The sequence below is a fragment of the Melanerpes formicivorus genome, unplaced genomic scaffold, assembly GCF_026170545.1.
Source record: "Melanerpes formicivorus ecotype bairdi unplaced genomic scaffold, bMelFor1.0.p_v2 SCAF_14, whole genome shotgun sequence".
NCBI classification, from domain to species: Eukaryota; Metazoa; Chordata; class Aves; order Piciformes; family Picidae; genus Melanerpes; species Melanerpes formicivorus.
In genome coordinates, this window is record NW_027142366.1 from 11,174,600 (window position 1) to 11,192,341 (window position 17,742).

A 17,742-nucleotide genomic window follows, 5' to 3' on the forward strand; every position below is an offset into this window, starting at 1 on the left:
GCCGCGGCCCCACCGTGCCCCACCACTGGCTGCCGCACCTGCCCATCACCGCCAGCAGCCAATCGAACGCGAACAGCCCTCTCGGTATCCCGCCTGCCCGCTGAGCCTTGCAGAGGGAGGGAATCTTGAACAGCTCGCCGTACACCCTGGCCGCCTCCTATTGGTAACATTGCCCGTCCGTCAGAGGGAACTGCAGAGGCATTGGTTGGGAGGCGGAGCCGGGTGCGCAGCGGGAGGGCCCCTAAAGGGCCAGGTAGGGCCGTGGCCGTCAGCGTGAGGCGGAGCGGAGTAGCAGCCGTGAATGTGTACCCGCCCGCTGCCCAGGGCGAGCGCCAGAGCGCGCAGTGCCTTCCCCACCCACTGCTCAGTCAGCCCAAGCCTGGTTGGGGTTTGTCCAGTGCAGGTTGGCGGCCTTGAGGAGGGTCGACTCCAGTCCGTGCCTCAGCCCTTGTCACTTGGGGACCTTGTTATGAGCGTTTCACCCAAAAACGTCAGTGCGAAGCAGAGAGGAGAAAGACGACGAGGAATAACCTCAGAGATGACTTTCTAACTTGATGACTAGAGCATCCACAGGGACCTCTGCCGGTTCACCCAGCCTAGAGCAGAGCGTGGCACCTCAGCCTCAGGAGGCAAGGCGCATAAAGGAGATGCAGCCCAGTATAGGCTGACCACAGTCCATCACTTAACTCACCTCCGGCCCTGCCTCGGTGCCCAGGACCTGCCGACAGCTCTGCCGGCTGCAGCTGAAGCAACGCCGGGCAACTGCCAGGGGCTTCCATCCGTTTCCTGAGGAGCTGGATACGAGCTACACTCAAGGAGCCAGCACTTGCATGGCTCTTTTAACCAAGCATTGTTACGTAACAGGAGCATTGCACGTTAACATTTTCAGATTAGTGTTTTATTTAATGGCTCCACAGCTTTCCCTGAGCCAAGAAGTAAAGTTGGAGGCAGCTCTGTTGCTGCTTTTGTCTTGAAGGATTAAAACCAAACCAAACCAAAAAACCCCACAACCCACCCCAGCCTTCTGTTTTTACAGTGTTGAAACTTTGGTCATTAAGAGGAAAAATGAAATAATCTGTGATAAAAAGATAGAGCTCACTACCAGGTTTGATATCAGGTGGAAAAGAGTTGTAAATCTCTAAATTGTGAGCCTTTGTCACAGCGTGGTGGAGGCAAGAAGCTGCATACAAAGAGCTCAGACTTGGTCCAGTTTGTACACAGGAGGCAGAGAGAAATCCTCCCTCTTTGGATGGAAAGGAAGCAAAGAATGTTACAATGAAGTTTGTGTTGTGCTTTTTAAAACACTCATTTCATACCTAGCCTAAGAGCACTCTTAAACAGAAGTTGCCATTACAGAGACTAAATTCCTAAATGTGTTCAAAAAGGAATTAACTAATGACCTAGGATCACAGGATCATTCAGCTTGAATTGAAACCTCAGGCCTGCAGTCTAACCTTCTGCTGAAAGCAGAGTGAGCTAGGACAGACCAGCCTCCTTTGGGCTTTCTTCAGGTTTGTTCTGGAAAGCTCTGAAGACACTGCTACCACCCTGTCTGGGCAGCCTGTTCTTCCTGACTGTCCTCAGGGTGAAAATGCTTTTCTGCTAGCAGCTATATAAAACAGAGAACCTGCATACAACCTCTACATTTAAGTTCCACAACAGTCCATACCCTTCTGGTTAGGTGGAGGGGGTGGTGTGTGTTGTCATTTAGGGTCTTTTTTGGTGGTGGTTGTTCATGTTTTAAAGTTTCTTCCCCTTGCTACTGGTGATTGTGGACACAGGCAGGGCCTTCAGGACAGACACCCCTTGGACTGACCCATTTCTGACCCAATTAGAATAGAATAGAATTAACCAGGTTGGAAAAGATCTTCGAGATCATGAAGTCCAACCCTTCACCCAACACCATCTAATCAACTAAACCATGGCACCAACTGCCTCATCCAGTCTCTTCCCAAACACCTCCAGTGATGGTGACTCCACCACCTCCCTGGGCAGCACCTTCCAATGGCCAATCTCTCTTGCTGGGAAAAACTTCATAGAATCAGTCAGGGTTGGAAGGGACCACAAGGATCATCTAGTTCCAACCCCCCTGCCATGGGCAGGGACACCCCACACTACATCAGGCTGGCCACAGCCTCATCCAGCCTGGGCTTAAACACCTCCAGGGACGGGGCCTCAACCACCTCCCTGGACAACCCATTCCAGGGCTTCACCACTCTCATGGGGAAGAACCTCCTCCTCACATCTAGTCTGAATCTCCCCACCTCCAGCTTCATTCCACTCCCCCTAGTCCTATTGCTACCTGATATCCTGAAAGTCCCTCCCCAGCCTTCCTGTAGGCCCCCTTCAGATACTGGAAGGCCACAATTAGGTTGCCTTAGATCCTTCTCTTCTGCAGACTGAACAGCCCCAACTCCTTCAGTCTGTCCTCACAGGAGAGGTGCTCCAGCCCTCTGATCATCCTCATGGCCCTTCTCTGGACACGTTCCAGCATGTCCAGATCCCTCTTGTAATAGGGGCTCCAGAACTGGATGCAGTGCTCCAGGTGGGGTCTCACCAGAGCTGAGTAGAGGGGGAGAATCACCTCCCTTGACCTGCTGGCCACACTTCTCCTGATGCAGCCCAGGATCTGATTTGCTTTCTGGGCCGCAAGTGCACATTGAGAGCTCCTGTTGAACTTCTCGTCCACCACCAGCACCCCCAAGTCCCTCTCCTCAGGGCTGCTTTCCAGCCAGTCCCTGCCCAGCCTGGATTTGTGCCTGGGATTGCCTCCACCCAGATGCAGGGCCCTGCACTTGATCTTGCTGAACCTCATGAGGTCAGCTTGTGCCCAACTTCTTCCTAAGATCCAGCCTAAACCTCCCCCGGCACAGCTTGAGACTGCGTCCTCTTGCCCATTGGCAGACACTACTGCAAACGGAAGCTGTAAAGCTGAACAACCCAGCCAAACTCTTCTCTCACCACGGTGAAAGCCTGTGCTGGGTATGAAATAAGGGGTGGCGTGTTGCAGTTTGAGCTGGGTGCCCCCCTGCAATGTTTACTTCCTGTGTTCAGAAGTCCAGCCCAGAGGGGTGGACACAGGAAATTATGTAGTATTTCATACCACAATCCTTTGCACCACTAGAAGATCCAGTGCGGAGTCTAGCACTCTCTCTTTTCTTCCTCCTCCGTCAGCCGGTAACTGGGGGAGATGTCTCCTGGCTTTGGGCCTGGCTAGGCCCAAGGCCACGGGGGGATGGGCAGTCTCAGATCTGGCCAGCTGAGACTAGCCTAGCAATGGGAGGGGGAAGAAGGAGCCCTGGGGGTCTCGGGTGTACCCTCCTGTGGGGATGGGATCTCTCTGGGTCTGCTTTGGGATTTTTCTTTATCACTGTGCTTTTGCTTTTCTGTAAAAGTTCACTGCTTTCTATTTAAACTTTCCATCACTTTTGCAATCCGTTTGTCTGAGTGTTTATTGTTGCCAGGGGTGGGGAAGGGGGCTGCCTCAACCCAGCCCAAAGCCACAAAGGTTCTGGGAGAGGATACATCAATGGAATGTACGCCACTGATGTCACTGAAACCAGAACTTTGCCTTGGAAGGCTTGGCCTTATGCACAATCTGCTAGCACCCCCCCACCTGCCCCTCCCCAGAGGGGCCATTAGCATGTGAAGAAAGGTGAAATGGCACAAACCTGGGCAGGCATGAATGGCAAAAGAACACGCTGGATGTAAATTAGACCAAGTATTAGTATGTATTTATGCACAAGAATAAAAACAGCTTTACAAGTTGAATTGGAAATTTAAACAGAGGAAGTTTAACAGCTCTTTTTTTTTTTTTTTCTTTGTATTATTATATTAAATAACCAAAACACCTTTTTTTTTTTGTTTTGTTTTGTTTTTCCTTTTCTTTGTCTTTTCTCTCCCCCCAAAATTGGTAAAGAATAAATAATATAATTTACAGTATGGTACAAAAAAAAAATAACCAGTAAGGACAGGCATTCTGCTTTATACATACACTCTATAAGGTATATTTATAATCTATAAAACAAATTCACATCTCAAAAAAAAACCCAAAAAACCAAGCCAGAAACCTTAGATGATATGGCTTAACTATTATTAAAAGAAACAGCATTCAGGTTTTGCTGCCAGAACCCTAAGCTCTAAAGCAGTTATCACCTCGTGATCCTCAATGATAACTTATTGCCGTAGTGCTTGCGCCAAGGTTTCGCTCGGTTAACGTTCACACCTTGCTGTGAAATTCAGAGAGATTCGAAGGTTTGCAAAGGTTAAAAACAACCCAACCCAACCCAACCCCAACCCCAACCAAACCAAAAAGTGCAGTACTTTCCCTCATCAATGCATCCGAAGCCTGAGTGGTAACGCCCGAAACGCAGCGGAGTTTCCACTCTGGGGTCTGCGGCACTGGGGAATGAGATGCCTTTGTGGAGCAGATTTGAGCCAAGCCTTTTAGTTTGACTTAGAAATAGCAAGAAGGGTGTCAAAAGGGCTTAGCATTGCCACAAGAAAGTCAGTTAGTATTCCTATGCTCGTGAGCTTCAGGGGAGGAAGCTGTGGGGGTTATCGGGATGCAGACCCCACTGCCACACAGTTACCTGTGGGCAGATCCAGTGCAGGCCACAGTGCTGCTTGCTCACCCAGACTGAGGCAGTCTCTCAATGTTCTGCCCTCCACCCTGCTTGACTCCTCAGAACTTGCTTCTTGCACAGAGTAACCAAACCGACATGGGGAAAGCCTAAAGCCATTAATATTAGAACTGGAGCCTGTTAGTGTCTGTTGTCCTCTCCAACCACCTTACAGTGCCCCAAGGAGCTAAGTCACATTTACCTAAGACAGTCCTGTGAGCACTCCAGGATACCCAGCTGGGGCAGGCTGACACTGCCACACAGAGTTTGGTACTTCTGGTGGGGAAGCTGAAAGAACTGAAAATCCTTTGTGTTTTGCAGACAACAAATACACACACACAAGCACACATGTTCATGTATGTGTGCATGCACACCTCCTACACCCCCAGCTTTTCACTTAGCAGTCTTAGGCACAAACTGATGGGCATTAGTATTGTAAAGCACACATCCACCTACAATCTGAAGTTGGTGGAATCAGAGGCATGTTCAAATGACCTTCCACATAATAACAAATTCTGCATCAGTTCAAAATTACCACAATGATCTGAGTTATTTTTAAGCTCCCCCTGCCTGTCCTGAAAGGGCTTTAGTATTAAACTGCAATTTGCAAAGCATCGCATTCCTGAAGTTAAACTCAGTCTCCCAATGACAGCTCTTCAGAGGCTGATGCCAAACACATTTCTAACCTCAAAATCCCAGGTGCTGAACTGACTTCTGTCATTTCCACTGTTGTTGTTTTGGTGGTCCAAGTCTGCTTGCAAAGGTTTAGTATATTGAAGTTTTCTGAGCTTGTGGAATCATCCAAAATAGCCACTATGATGACCTCATTCATTTCCCTATGGCAACTGCCCAGGCAGATCAAGTGCAGCCTGACAGCTCCCTGTACCTGCAGAAAGTCTTCCCTGATCTTGATGGAAGTGTTCTGCTCTGAGGTGCAGCAACACTGGCACTTAACTCTAGGGAACCTAAGAGTCAAACCCAGTGTCACACCCACCCCGTTACCAGCATGGGTAAGGAGGATGAAATGTCTGTCAAGCTACCTAAACACACTGAAGTTCATCAGGGTGGTTTTGCAGATGTTAAGAGCTCCAGAATGAGAGTTCAGACTTTTATCTTTTTTTTTATATACAGTACTTGATTAGAATGCATCACATCTCCCCCTGCAAGTCCTGTAATCCAGGGCCACAGTGGGAGCCCTCTACTCTGGTAGAGGTACAGCACAAAGGATAATCAGCATGACTGATGTGAGAAGCCAAACACAAGAGGAAATGATCTGGGAAAGACCAAACTGAAATACAGCTCAACTCTAAATAAAACTTAGAGGTTTTAGAGTGAGTGGCTCTTGAGATTAATGGGCAGCCTGTCCACACCAAGGCTGAATGCTCAGAACAAACAGTCCTCAGCATTCATTTTTCTGACAGCCTTCAACTTTTCTGCATTCTAGCTTTACATGACTTCCTGGCACCTGCATCAGAATTCTCAAGGCTCTGTAAGAATAATGAAAGAGAATTCATGACAGGAGGACTTGGTATCCCACAGGACATGCAGTCAGAACAGGAAGTTAGCTCACAGGTATCAGAGTCTCCATTCTTCTAGTCATGATCACTTTCCTGCTAGTAAGGCAGGTTTTCCTCCCTGCTGGGCACACCCAGCTGCACCAACACCCTGGTTACACAGCCCTGTGCTTCCTATAGCAGAGGAGAATGTAGCCACCTGGGAGGTGGGGTCCTGCAATGCCATCCCAATCTCACTACTTTTTGAGTGCAGTCAGGAAGGAAAATTTGTTACCTTTTCTCTTAGTGACAGAAAGCAGAAGGCAAACTAGAGAGCAGCTAAAAAAAACCCTAATCTACATACTACAGGGTAAAGTGACAGGGAAACCAGCAAAGCCAGTCAGTGCATCGTGAGCAAGCTTACAAGGAGAAACTCCCAGTCAAATGCCTTGTAAAAGGAGCTAAAGGCAGGTAGAACTACATCCACCCAGTATAGTGCAAGTTGGGAAAAGGAACCCCTGATGATAGGCTAAGAAATGGAGAAGTTTTGTTTAAGTTGAGGTTTATACAGGATGAGCCCCTGGGGTAAGTTCAGAGCTACTCAAAATAGCCAGGGGACATCCTCTAACTGGAAAAGCAGAGAAGTGCTTAAAAAAGGGGCACAATAAAGGAATTCTCTCTCATGACCAGTAGGAAAGGAGATAGGAAAAGTCTCCTGAGTTCTAAAGGTAAAACTGACAGGCAACCAGCTCTAGAAAAAGTAACTTTATGTTCCTTTGAACCTGCTGGCATCAGGAGCTGGGTCTTTCAAATATTAAAACATTAACATTGAATGCCTAGGGATTTAGTACAGGAAGTACTAGATCCACTAGTACCTGGGAGTGACTCATGAAAACGATACCCCAGGGGCTACCCAGCACCTGCCATTCACAGAAGAAGAAGGAAAAAAAGGAGGAGCAAAGGATTAAGCTAGAACTTGACACCTCTCCTCCTCGTGATCCAGAACAGACCTCCACAACGTTAGGGTTGACAGATTTGTTGCTCTACAGTACAAAATTCTTTCCTGCTACCCCTCCCAGGGAAATCCTCAGTTTTAGTGAAGAAGGATGGCACAATATATACAGGTTTCCAACACAGCCAAGACTAATTAGGACAAGGCTTTCCTAGTGGTTCCAGTAAGGTCTTTTGACGTCTTTCCTGCCTTACAAAGCAACCGTTCTTCAGGGAAAGCAAGCAAGCACTCGTGAGGTGAACTGTGCAATGTGGTGAGCAGTCTCAGAAGGTGGAGAACATGAGTGCAGACAGGATGATGATGACTGTGACATGGGACAGAGGAAACTCCCCAAGGATCCATGCAGTCTGGGGGTAGGGTGAATCAGAGCTCCCCAGCAAAACAAGAAAGCAGGCAGGTGCCCCTGCTGGAATGGTTAAACAGCAAGAGAGCACCAAGAGCCCAAGAAACACAAAGGTCTATCAAAACAAAGCAGAGTCATGGTGCCTTTGAAGAGAGTGCAAGGAACTTCAGTTTGACTGACTGACTAAGAGAGTGCCAACTAGGACAAATCAAGATGCAAAACAGTTCCCATACCCACCCCCACCCTTCACAACTTCCATGTGGATCCCAACTCATGGCATTTTGATTACTACACAAAAAAATAACTCATGTAAGGGAGCTTCTGGCAATAACCTTTCCTGCTTGAGCTTCTTGCTTAGGCCACTCCCAAGAACAAGTCCAGGACCATCCCATAAACTTGCCATCTGACATCACTGATGCAGGGAACACACCATTTCCTCTAACACCATTCCATGTTTTCTTGTTCCCAGTATATTGCACATTCCAGGACTGGCAAGTACTTCTTCAGACCTTTGAAGACAATGCTTCACCTTTAGAAAGAAGCACAGAAGACAGAGACAACTGAGCCTCAGCTGCTTCTCTCCTACTTGCCCTTGCCACGAGCCAGCACTGCAAGCTCCAACTTCAGCTGAACAGCCAACTCCAGCCTGCTGGTCTCAAACACTCACTGTGAGAGATCCCCAACTGGGGGCCCACCAGCTCCTCCATCAAAGAGAATTTCCCTGCGGGTTGGCTCAGGTATGGACAGTTCCTGGGCAAGGTCGTTGAAACGCGCTATGTAATCTATGCTGTTCTCGTTCATCATGCAGGCCAGCTGGGAATCCACCACCTAGAAGAGACAGGAGAGAAAAAGAAGAGCTACTTTTCACTGGAAATTTCACAGAACTCTAGGTTGGATGAGACATCTTGAGGTCATTTTGTTCAACCACTCTGTTCATGTAGGTTCAGCTAGGACAGCTTGCCCTGGACCTTGTCTGGTCAGGCGATGAAGTATCTCCATGAATGGCAACTCTGGAAACTCTCTGGGGAGCCTGTTTCTGTGTTTGACCACCCTCACATTACAGATGTTTTCTTGTGTTCAGGTGGAATTCTGTCTGTCTGTGCCTGCTGCTTCTCCTGAGAAACATGGCTCCCTCATCTTTATTCCCAGCTTCTCCTCAAAGGAAAGATGCCCTTATCCTGAGTTACAGAACAGCTCTTATCTGTAGCTCAGTGGAAGCCTCTTAAAGCAACCCATGGTCTCTTAACTCAGCAGCATAAGATGCACTAGCAGATGCATTGCACAAACAACTCTACAGCTCTTACTTCTGACAGCAAAACTGCATTTGTAAATGAAACCTGATTCTGCAGGACACCAAAGAGACCAAAATGATCTTATCATTAAAGCCATTTTTAAATGATACTTTCTTCCTCTGAAGATTCTCACAGATACCCACATGTGCCACGACAGCTGCTCTGGTGTGCCTAAAAATGGTGGTTTAGCCTGTTTTCTTCTGAAGGCATTTGTAAGATCAAGGGCTGCAGTATCACTTCCAATCCATACAAATCATCGTAGATTCCTTTAGTTAACACACACCTTGACAGATTTTCACCACCAAGCAAGCAGAAACCTTCTTTCTTATGCCAGGAAGTGGAGCTGTGTGTGGAGTCTGAAGCTGCCAAGAGCATATTAAAATACCATGAGCTTACTGCAGCTTCTGATTAGGTGGTCTGTACAGAACCTCCTTATCCAAATCCAAAAGGAAATGGAGGAACGACATTTTCCTTCCAGCAGGGCAAACTCCCACAGAGACACAATGATGTTACACTGAGTCAACAAATGGGAACTAGGATAATTAAGACTGGAAGGAATCTGAACAGGTCTCTAGTTCAAACTCCTGCTCAAAGCAGAATCACCTAGCTTACTCAGGGCTTCATGCATATTTGTCTTGAAAAGCTGTGCAGACAGATACTGCACACCTCTTGACAGCCTGTTTCCTGCCTGCCTGTCCTCAGGGTGAAGAAGTGTCTTCCTTCTGTGTAGTCAGAACCTTTCTCAATTCAGCTTTTGCTTGTTCCTCCAACCATGCATCACTACTCTGTGAAGGCCCTGGCTACATCATCTTGATGTCCTCGCCAGTATGTAGTTAGGTCCCTCCCACCCTGAAGCCTCCTCCAGGTTGAACAAGTCCAATATCATCAGCTTTTCCACACAGAGAGGTGCTTCAGCTCCCTAGAAGTCTTGGTGGCTGGTCCTCTGCTGGACTTGCTCCAGATAATTTGTGTGCTTCCTGTTTTGGGTGCTTAAAACTGGTCATGATATTCTAGACATGGTTTCAGAGCTGTTGAGTGGAGTGGGATAATCATGACTGTTCAACCTACTGGCTATGTTTAAACAACAGCCCACAACATTATATGGTGGGCTTAGCTGTCCCAGCATATCCTGGCCTGTATTCAATGTGCTGTCTACCAAGATGCTTGGGTACCCCTCAGCAGAGCTGTTTCCTAAACAGTCAAGTGTCCAGCCTGTGTTGCTGTCAGGATTATTCCTTCCTGGGGGCAGGACCTGGCATCTATCCTTGCTGAATTCCATAATGTCTCAACAGTTCATTCCTCTAGTCTGGCTCTGTCCTCAAGCAAATCCAAGCTTTAGTAACTGCTGGTCTTCACTCTACCACGTTGAAAGACTTCAAAACAGAAGGATATTTCCACTGACAGAGAAAACTCAGCAGCACAGAACCTTCTACCATTCTCTCAGGTAACTTATTATTGGGTCCCGAAGGAACAGTCAGGAAATAGCTGTTTATTTTTTCCTAACAGTCCTCCAACTGTACTGCAGCTGCATCAGAATTAACCCTTCCCTCATCTTCAGTATTTCCATTTCCTGCTCTACAAAGCAGGATACACAAACCAGAAGGATGTAACTCTTTGTTGAAACAAAGTTCTGTCCAACAAGGTGAACACAACCTAGCAGCACCCACCTGGGTCAAAGGTGCTCACAACAGGTTCTTGCACCAGCTCTGGTGCCTTTACCCTCGAGGAGTTGTGTGTATTTCCATTAAGACTGCAACCCTGTTTTACCAAAGCTGGAGTGCAGATGTCAAAGCATCTTTGCCTGAAGTACCTCAGGAAAGTATGGTGGCCAGCCCACAGTAACACCAGCCTGGGCAAGGCAGCTGGGTGCAGACTGCTGACATACCTCTGCTACGTCTGCCAGGGAGCGTGACACGAAAGAGTCCCGCGAGTTCCCGTCCAGCAGGCTGGGTCCCAGCAAGGAGGTGCCACTGGCAGTCCCAACAGGAGTTGGCAACATTTTTCGTCCCTTCTCGGGGGAGATGAAGCTTGCTATAAAGAACAGGCAGAGCAGTAAGTCACCAACTGAATGCTTGCAACTGGGAGGACAAAAGGGAGGACAGGGACACAGAAAAAGGAAGACCTATTTGTTTCTTCTCTTAGAGTGTGTTGCCGGCGTGAACACCATCAGCAAAGTGCTGAGAGCACAGAGCCTGACTGCACTGTCCCTATTAAACACTAATTAAAAACACCACCAAACAAGCCCCAAACCAATGCAGTGATCTTAAGTCTTTGAGATCATGCTCACCAAGCACAGAACAAAGGCTGTTTTTCCAACAGCTGAGCCACAGGCATCTTCACTTTGGCAAAACCACCAAAATGAGTCAACCTGGCTGATGAGTCAGGCTCCACACAGACTACACAGAACTGCCAAGGAATTATTTGTCCCAAGGTGTGGGCCCCAATCTAGCATCAAGATCTTTTCAGGAACAGACTTGTGAAAACAAAAACAACAACAACAAAAATGGATTCAAGGCAACACTGCTGAAACGAAAGCAAGAAGCAAGGGAAGAATTCCACAACTGTCCTGCTGGTTTTATGGTTTGCCAAAGGGTTCATTTCTAGTGAACACTGGATTGGTGGTGTTGAAGGGAAGAGCTTTGTTTGTTGCAGTTCTCTGCATACTGACACTTACAAAACAAGCTGCTGAGAGACGAGTCTGTGGAGTCATTGGGGTACCACTGGGGATCGTGGCTGGGAGAGGCAATCCAGTTCTGTTGAGGACTACTGGATGGGGACGGAAGACTTTTGGAGCTGTCACTGCCATTCAGCTTTGCAGGAGACAGAGAAACACCTTCACCTGCAAGCCAATGTCAGGAATCACTGGTTCAGTCAACGGGGTAAAGTTACAGGAGATTGCACCAATTTACGACTGGCAAGTTCAAAACCACACAACACCCACACCAACAAAGCCTCCTCCCTCATATGATAGGAAACAAGAATAAAGAAGGCTGGGCACAGTTTCTTTCCAACAGACACTAAAAAAAAACCAAACCCCACCCAAACCCAAACAAACCAAGAACTGCCTCCTGGAAGAGTTTTTGCTGAATGTAAGACGCCAGAGATTGGTTTTTAAGTTAACAGGAAGATGTTAGCTAAGGTCAGACTTACTGTATTGACCAGAGCTGATGGCTATTTCGATGATGGAATCACTGATTTGAGTGGCAGGCTCTCCTTGAGAAAGCACATCTTCAGGTGGGCCAGGCAGAGAAATATCCAAGAGAGCAGAAACATTGGGAGGAGAGAGCCGGGTGCTGGAAGCCTCTGATGAGGGAAGTGGAGGTGTGGAAAGACCATTCTGGAGGGGAGTCTTGGACAGCTCTGACAGAGAAAGGACTGATGTGCCCTGCAAAAGAAACACTTAACTGCTCAGAAATTTGTCAAGGACTTGGAAATCTGAAAAGCAAGGGGTTAGCTCCTAAGCACCAGATTACATCAGACTTTAAGAAGGGAAAAAAATAAAGCTAGAGGAGTAATAATCCAGCAGATAATATTCCTGCCATCTTAGCACTATTTAATAAATCTGTATTAATTAAAAACATCTGCAAGCATAAACAAATATGCTTCAGCTAAGAGCCTGCCAAATCATCTGAAAAAATGAGGCTGTAGTGTTCCAAGGAATGCTCAGTGCAGCCTACAAACAGAAACAAGCCTAAGAATGCAGTAACGTGATTTGATGAACCTAGAGGGTAGCTCTCCAGAAGGACTGATTTGCCTTTGTATTGGCAAAACCCCTGTCATTGCTTGAAGGAAAGGATTCCAATATTTAACTGCTGACTTACTCCTCCTCACTGCCACTGTTCAAAACACAGCTGATTTTTTTTTAAGGAGTCTCTTCATCATAACTCATCACAGAGCTGCCATTTTTTGTCTAGGTACTATATCCAAGGCTGTGCTGAAAGGAAGAACCAGAACCTGCAGCCCCACTGCCACAGATAAATGCTCAGCAGGTTCATGTCCTAACAGCTGTGCTAGAAACCACACTTTCCTCTCCTTTATGCTCTCCAGCCAATTTCATTTGACCTTTTTTAAATGTGGCTGTCACAGGAAGAGTGGGAAGTGCTTCCACTGAAAAGAAAACTGCACTCTGAGGCTTCAGGACCTAACACAAGGCCCTGGATCCTCCTGGAGAAGAAAGCTGGGGACTGGACAAGAATGCTCTTAACAACTTAGGTGCTACCACAGTGACTTTATGCCACTCACAGGATCCAGCATAAAGTGACTCAGTGAAGAGGATGCTGGCATTGCAATCATGCTTTCAGTCTTAAGATTGCTCCTTCGGCAACACAGGAGCAGCAGCACTGCCAGCTGCTGAAATCTTCTTTTGAGATGTTTAAAACACACAGGTACCAGAGAGTAGAGCAGTTCTAAACTCCTCCAGTGTATCTAGAAATGTGTAAAACCTGTTTGCTCTTCAGAGGGCAGAGCCTGTCAGCTTCTCTTTGCTCTCCTAAGGAGTGACACCCACATTAGTTTAAGCAGCTTTCCTAGATTTCTTCAGATGCTAGAGAGTTCAATTCCCACAGAACAGTAGCAATGTTGTGCAGCTACCTAGGGGCAAAGGGGTTTTAACCAGTAATACCAGTAGGGCTTTCAGAACATTGCCTAGTTCAGAGAGCTGTTCTTTCACCACATACTCTACCTGGAAGCCATCAGGAACTGGCTCCTGCTCAGGTCGTGTTGGTAGGCTGATGAATGGCACCCGACACCCCTGGCTCGAGCCCTAGAAACAGAACAGAAATCCTGTGAGTGACAAACACTTGCAGCACATGGGGAGATAAGAGACAAGTGCCCATCACCATTCACCCATGCTCCTCTAACATCTCACACCTTTCAAAATCACCCATCAACTCCCTGAGAAAATGACACAGACTGATGTGTATCTGGGTCTCAGTGACAGAAACCACAAGGAGAGATCACAGCATCAGTCCCAAACACCCCTGCTCAAGATGGTGATGATTCGATCCCTCAGCCCCAAAACACACACTGCAACACAGGTTGGGTTTGCCATGATGGAAGTGTCCAAGAGCAAGCTCCAGGAGAAAGCACACTGAAAAATCATTACTACTAGAGCTCAATGACATGAGAAAAGAGCAAGACGTTTAACTACTTTAAAAGCCACACTCAAGAGTCTCTGACCTCTACAGTGCTGATGGAGCCTCCATTCTGATGTGCTGCTGTTGCCTCCTGCCCTGTCACCACCGTGGTCACTCTGTCTGGTGACAATGGAGACACACCTGACAAACCATCTGCATCCAGGACTGGCACAGGGCTACCAGGGATAATACCAGCACTTTTAGCTGCCAAGTCAATAGCACCTTTTGTGAAACACAAGCGAAAAACAAAAGCAAACACATTACAAGGCTCGCCTTGGGGCAATGGCTTTGTTGTGACTCATCTACAAGATGTTCTTTCAAAACTGCCCAGAGTCTAAGCTGAACACTTGCAAAAAATGGCAATTACCTGATCAGCTGGGCTCAGCTCTTCCTATTCACAAGTAAAAATGCTCCTTTAGCTAAAAATGTTTAACTCTTCTGCCCCATTCTAACACATTATCAGGTATATCAGTTTAGAGAAACATCCCAATTCTCCCCTTTCCCTGCCTTTATCTCCCATTTCCCCCCCCCTTTTTTTTCCATCCTGCAGATTGTTAAGTTCTGCAGCTATGCAGCTTATGCAGTTTCTAGCCATTTCCTATGCTTTACTAGAGGAGCTCTAAAAACATCTTGCCTCTAGCAGCCATTCAGACTCAACATAAAGAACTTGAGTTGTTGCAGATCACCCTCACCCAGACCTTTTGAAATTCACTTAAAACATCTTCCCACTCCAGAGAATGCTCTCTGCAGAACTGAGGCAGTCACTGTCTTCACCTCACTGATCATTCTAATTAAGGGACCTGTTCTTTGGTTGCAAACCATTGTTTGCTTGGGGTACGCTGGTCTGGCTTTTTTGTGGAGAATTCCTAATTCCAGATCAGCAGATATCCTGCTTTCAAATTTCTTTCAAATATGTCACAACCCCTTTTCCCAAGGCCATCTTACAACACATCACAAAGTGCTCAGCTTTGGTTAGAAATCCCTTGCTTTGCCTGCAGGTCAGGCACAGGGAAGGAAGCCAGCTGAGAATGTTCCCCACCGACTGCTCCTGCTCTGCAGGAAGCGCAGTACAGCTGGTGCAGCTGGTTTGCACCTTGCACAGCAGCAGCCCCCACCAAGGAACACCATGCAGACCACACCAGACCATGGCTCTTGTGCTGTTTAACACATTACTTACTAGACAGATGGTTGGTAGCCTGTGTTGGAAGAACTTTGGGCACAATTGGACGAGAAACAGCAGCTTTAGTCAGTGAGGACTGGATTGGCCGAAAGGAGCCTCTCCCTACAGGGAAGGATTGAACACTTCTCAAGCAACTGAAACTGAACATCCTTAAAGCAGAGCACAACAGAATGCAGTGGAGGCAAGCACATTCGAGGCAGTAGCAAGCTCCAGGAATGCAGAGCAATGGAGTTGATGAAACAGACTTGAAATAGTAGCACAAATTAACCAGTGTGTGACAAAACCCCACACTTGCTGTGTTACAGGAGCTGCTTTCAGTATTTTCAATGAAGATAACCTAGGGAGGAACAATCCCCTGCACCAGTACAGGTTAGGGGCTGATCTGCTGGGAAGCAGCTCCCTGGAGAAGAGCCTTGGAGTCCTGGTGGACAAGAAGTTATCCATGGGAGAGCAATGAGCCCTTGAGGCCAAGGTGGTGGTCTCCTGGGGTGCACTAAAACAAGTGTGGCCAGCAGGTTGAGGGAGCTTCTCCTGCCCCTCTGCCCTGATGAGACCACACGTGGAGTACTGTGTTCAGCTCTGGGCTCCCCAGATCAAGATGAACAGGGATGTATTACAGTGTCCTACAGAGGCTATGAGATTGATGAAGGGTCTGGAACATCTGTCTGATGGGAAAGGCTGAGAGACCTGAGGCTGTTTAGTGTGGAAAAGAGAAGACCTAGAGGGGATCTTACTGATATTCATGAATATCTGAAGGGTAGGGGGCAAGGCTCTTCTCAGTGGTATCCTGTGACAGGATGAAGGACAACAGACAAACTGGAACCCAGGAGGTTCCACCTCAACACAATGAAAAACTACCTTGGGGTGAGGGTGCTGGAGCCATGGAGCAGGCTGCCCAGAGAGGTTATGGAGTCTCCTTCTCTGGAGACTTTTCAAGACCTATCTGGATCTGTTCCTGTGTGCCTTGCCCTGGGTGACCTTGCTCTGGCAGGGGGGTTGGACTGATGCTCTCCAGAGGCTTCCTTCCAGCCCCCACCATTCTATGACTCAGGTCTCATGCTGTGAGATGTGGGATGCATTACTATTGCACTCAACAGTGTCTGAGCAGAAAAGGACAAGTGGGCAGTATATTGAGTGTACTGTCACTCCAGGTGCTAGGAAAAGGCATTAGAACTAAGCCATACAAATTACCACACCCTATAGGACAAAAGAAAGTACTGTTTAAATGATTTAGTCCACAAACTTGTCTTTTTGTAGAGAATTCCTTACTCTTTCCTGCTTTCCATACTGTGAAATAGAAGGAGAAAAGTTTATGTCATCACCATGACTTGTGTCACAATGATCCAGGAAAAGAACTCCATCATCCTGTAGGAAGTGACTTGAGTAACAGGTAAAATGATGTGTGGCTTTCCAAGCCTGTTTTCCTCTCTTTAGAAACAAGTCCTTTATACAGTTTTAAGGTTATTACACTTTCTGGTCCATCTCCTGGCAGCAGAGAAGTGCAGTAAGATAATCAGACCCACCTGTAATGGATGAGTTGGATAAGATAGAAAAGGAACAGACGTGCTGGGACGGATTTCCAGAAGGCCTGGGGAGCAGTGTTCTCTAGGTGAGAGAAACAAGAGAAAACCAAAACATATTTAAGACAGAACACAGGCTGAAGCTCTTTTTTAAGGCACAGAAGTTCATGATGCCTTCCAGAATAAGCAGGGTATTTACATGACCTGACTATCACACAATAGACACTGGTAAGGTCTGTGTAATCTTGAGGGAGAAGCAACAAGGCTCACATGGTTTTCTCTACCTCCTATAAAGGGAAATTCAGGGAAATGCTAGCTAGAGCTATATTCCTTTCTGATCAGACAAGCAGTCATTTTCAGATCTCCCACAGAAGTATAGCAGTAAACTGAAGGACAGGATCTTGCCTGTGTGCAAACTGATCTTGCCTTACCATTAAACCAGTATGAATTAAGGAGGCAGCTCTGTGTGCTTGGCAACTCCTGAACTAAATGGAATTGCACAGAGCAGAGGATCTCAGCAGTGAAAAACAGTCCAAATGTAATTTCTTGCTTTCCTATTCCCACACAGAGCAGAAGAGACAAATGGGTATTATTGACACTTGGAAACTTTGCTTTCCCCTAGCAAGGTTCCATCATTTTGGGTTTAGATTTCTTGTACTTTTTCTGCATTTCTTGTACTCTTGTATGTTTCTTGAAACATACATTTCTTGTCTGCTCTCCCACCTGCCCGTGGTTTCACAGCAGCAGGTGCCCTTTTGTAGGGTTATCAGAGCAACCTAGAGGAGGTTGATGCCCACCTGCCACCTCAGTTCCATGACAGCAAGCTGCCTCTTCCAAGTCCCATTTTTTTCCCAGAATTCCTTGTTCTCTCAAACAATGTTTTGTTTCACAAAAGGGCTTTATACCCACCCCAGCTGAACAGCCACTAGTGAGTAGGAAGCATGAAGAAGTATCTAAAATGAGATCTTGTGGCAGTAACATGAACAGGCCCAGCACTGACACATCAGGATTAGCACATGAACAGGCTGCTTTGCACATCACTACCAGGCTCAAACAGCAGAACCTACTTTCAGCAGAGGGGCTCTTTTTGACTTTTTTCCCCCCAACTACTACTCTTGCTGCCCTCCTTCATACAGGGACTAGAA

General features: G+C 47.1%; 1 protein-coding gene across 5 annotated transcripts in view; it reads right to left on the reverse strand.

The window, feature by feature from the left end:
• Nucleotides 1-3,969: 3,969 nt before the first annotated feature.
• The window catches only part of CRAMP1 (cramped chromatin regulator homolog 1), a 44,689-nt gene continuing 30,916 nt past the window's right edge, over nt 3,970-17,742 (reverse strand). For 4 of the 5 annotated variants that reach the window (XM_068147010.1, XM_068147009.1, XM_068147008.1 and 1 more), the window contains exons 14-21: nt 16,601-16,682; nt 15,075-15,179; nt 13,941-14,119; nt 13,444-13,524; nt 11,913-12,147; nt 11,437-11,601; nt 10,648-10,793; nt 3,970-8,298 (exon numbers count right to left, since the gene is read on the reverse strand). In XM_068147010.1, the coding sequence (XP_068003111.1) occupies nt 8,134-8,298; nt 10,648-10,793; nt 11,437-11,601; nt 11,913-12,147; nt 13,444-13,524; nt 13,941-14,119; nt 15,075-15,179; nt 16,601-16,682 (1,158 nt within the window). In that variant the 3' untranslated portion in view covers nt 3,970-8,133. The remainder of the gene's footprint in view (nt 8,299-10,647; nt 10,794-11,436; nt 11,602-11,912; nt 12,148-13,443; nt 13,525-13,940; nt 14,120-15,074; nt 15,180-16,600; nt 16,683-17,742) is intronic. The other variant, XM_068147007.1, reaches the window with a different exon arrangement.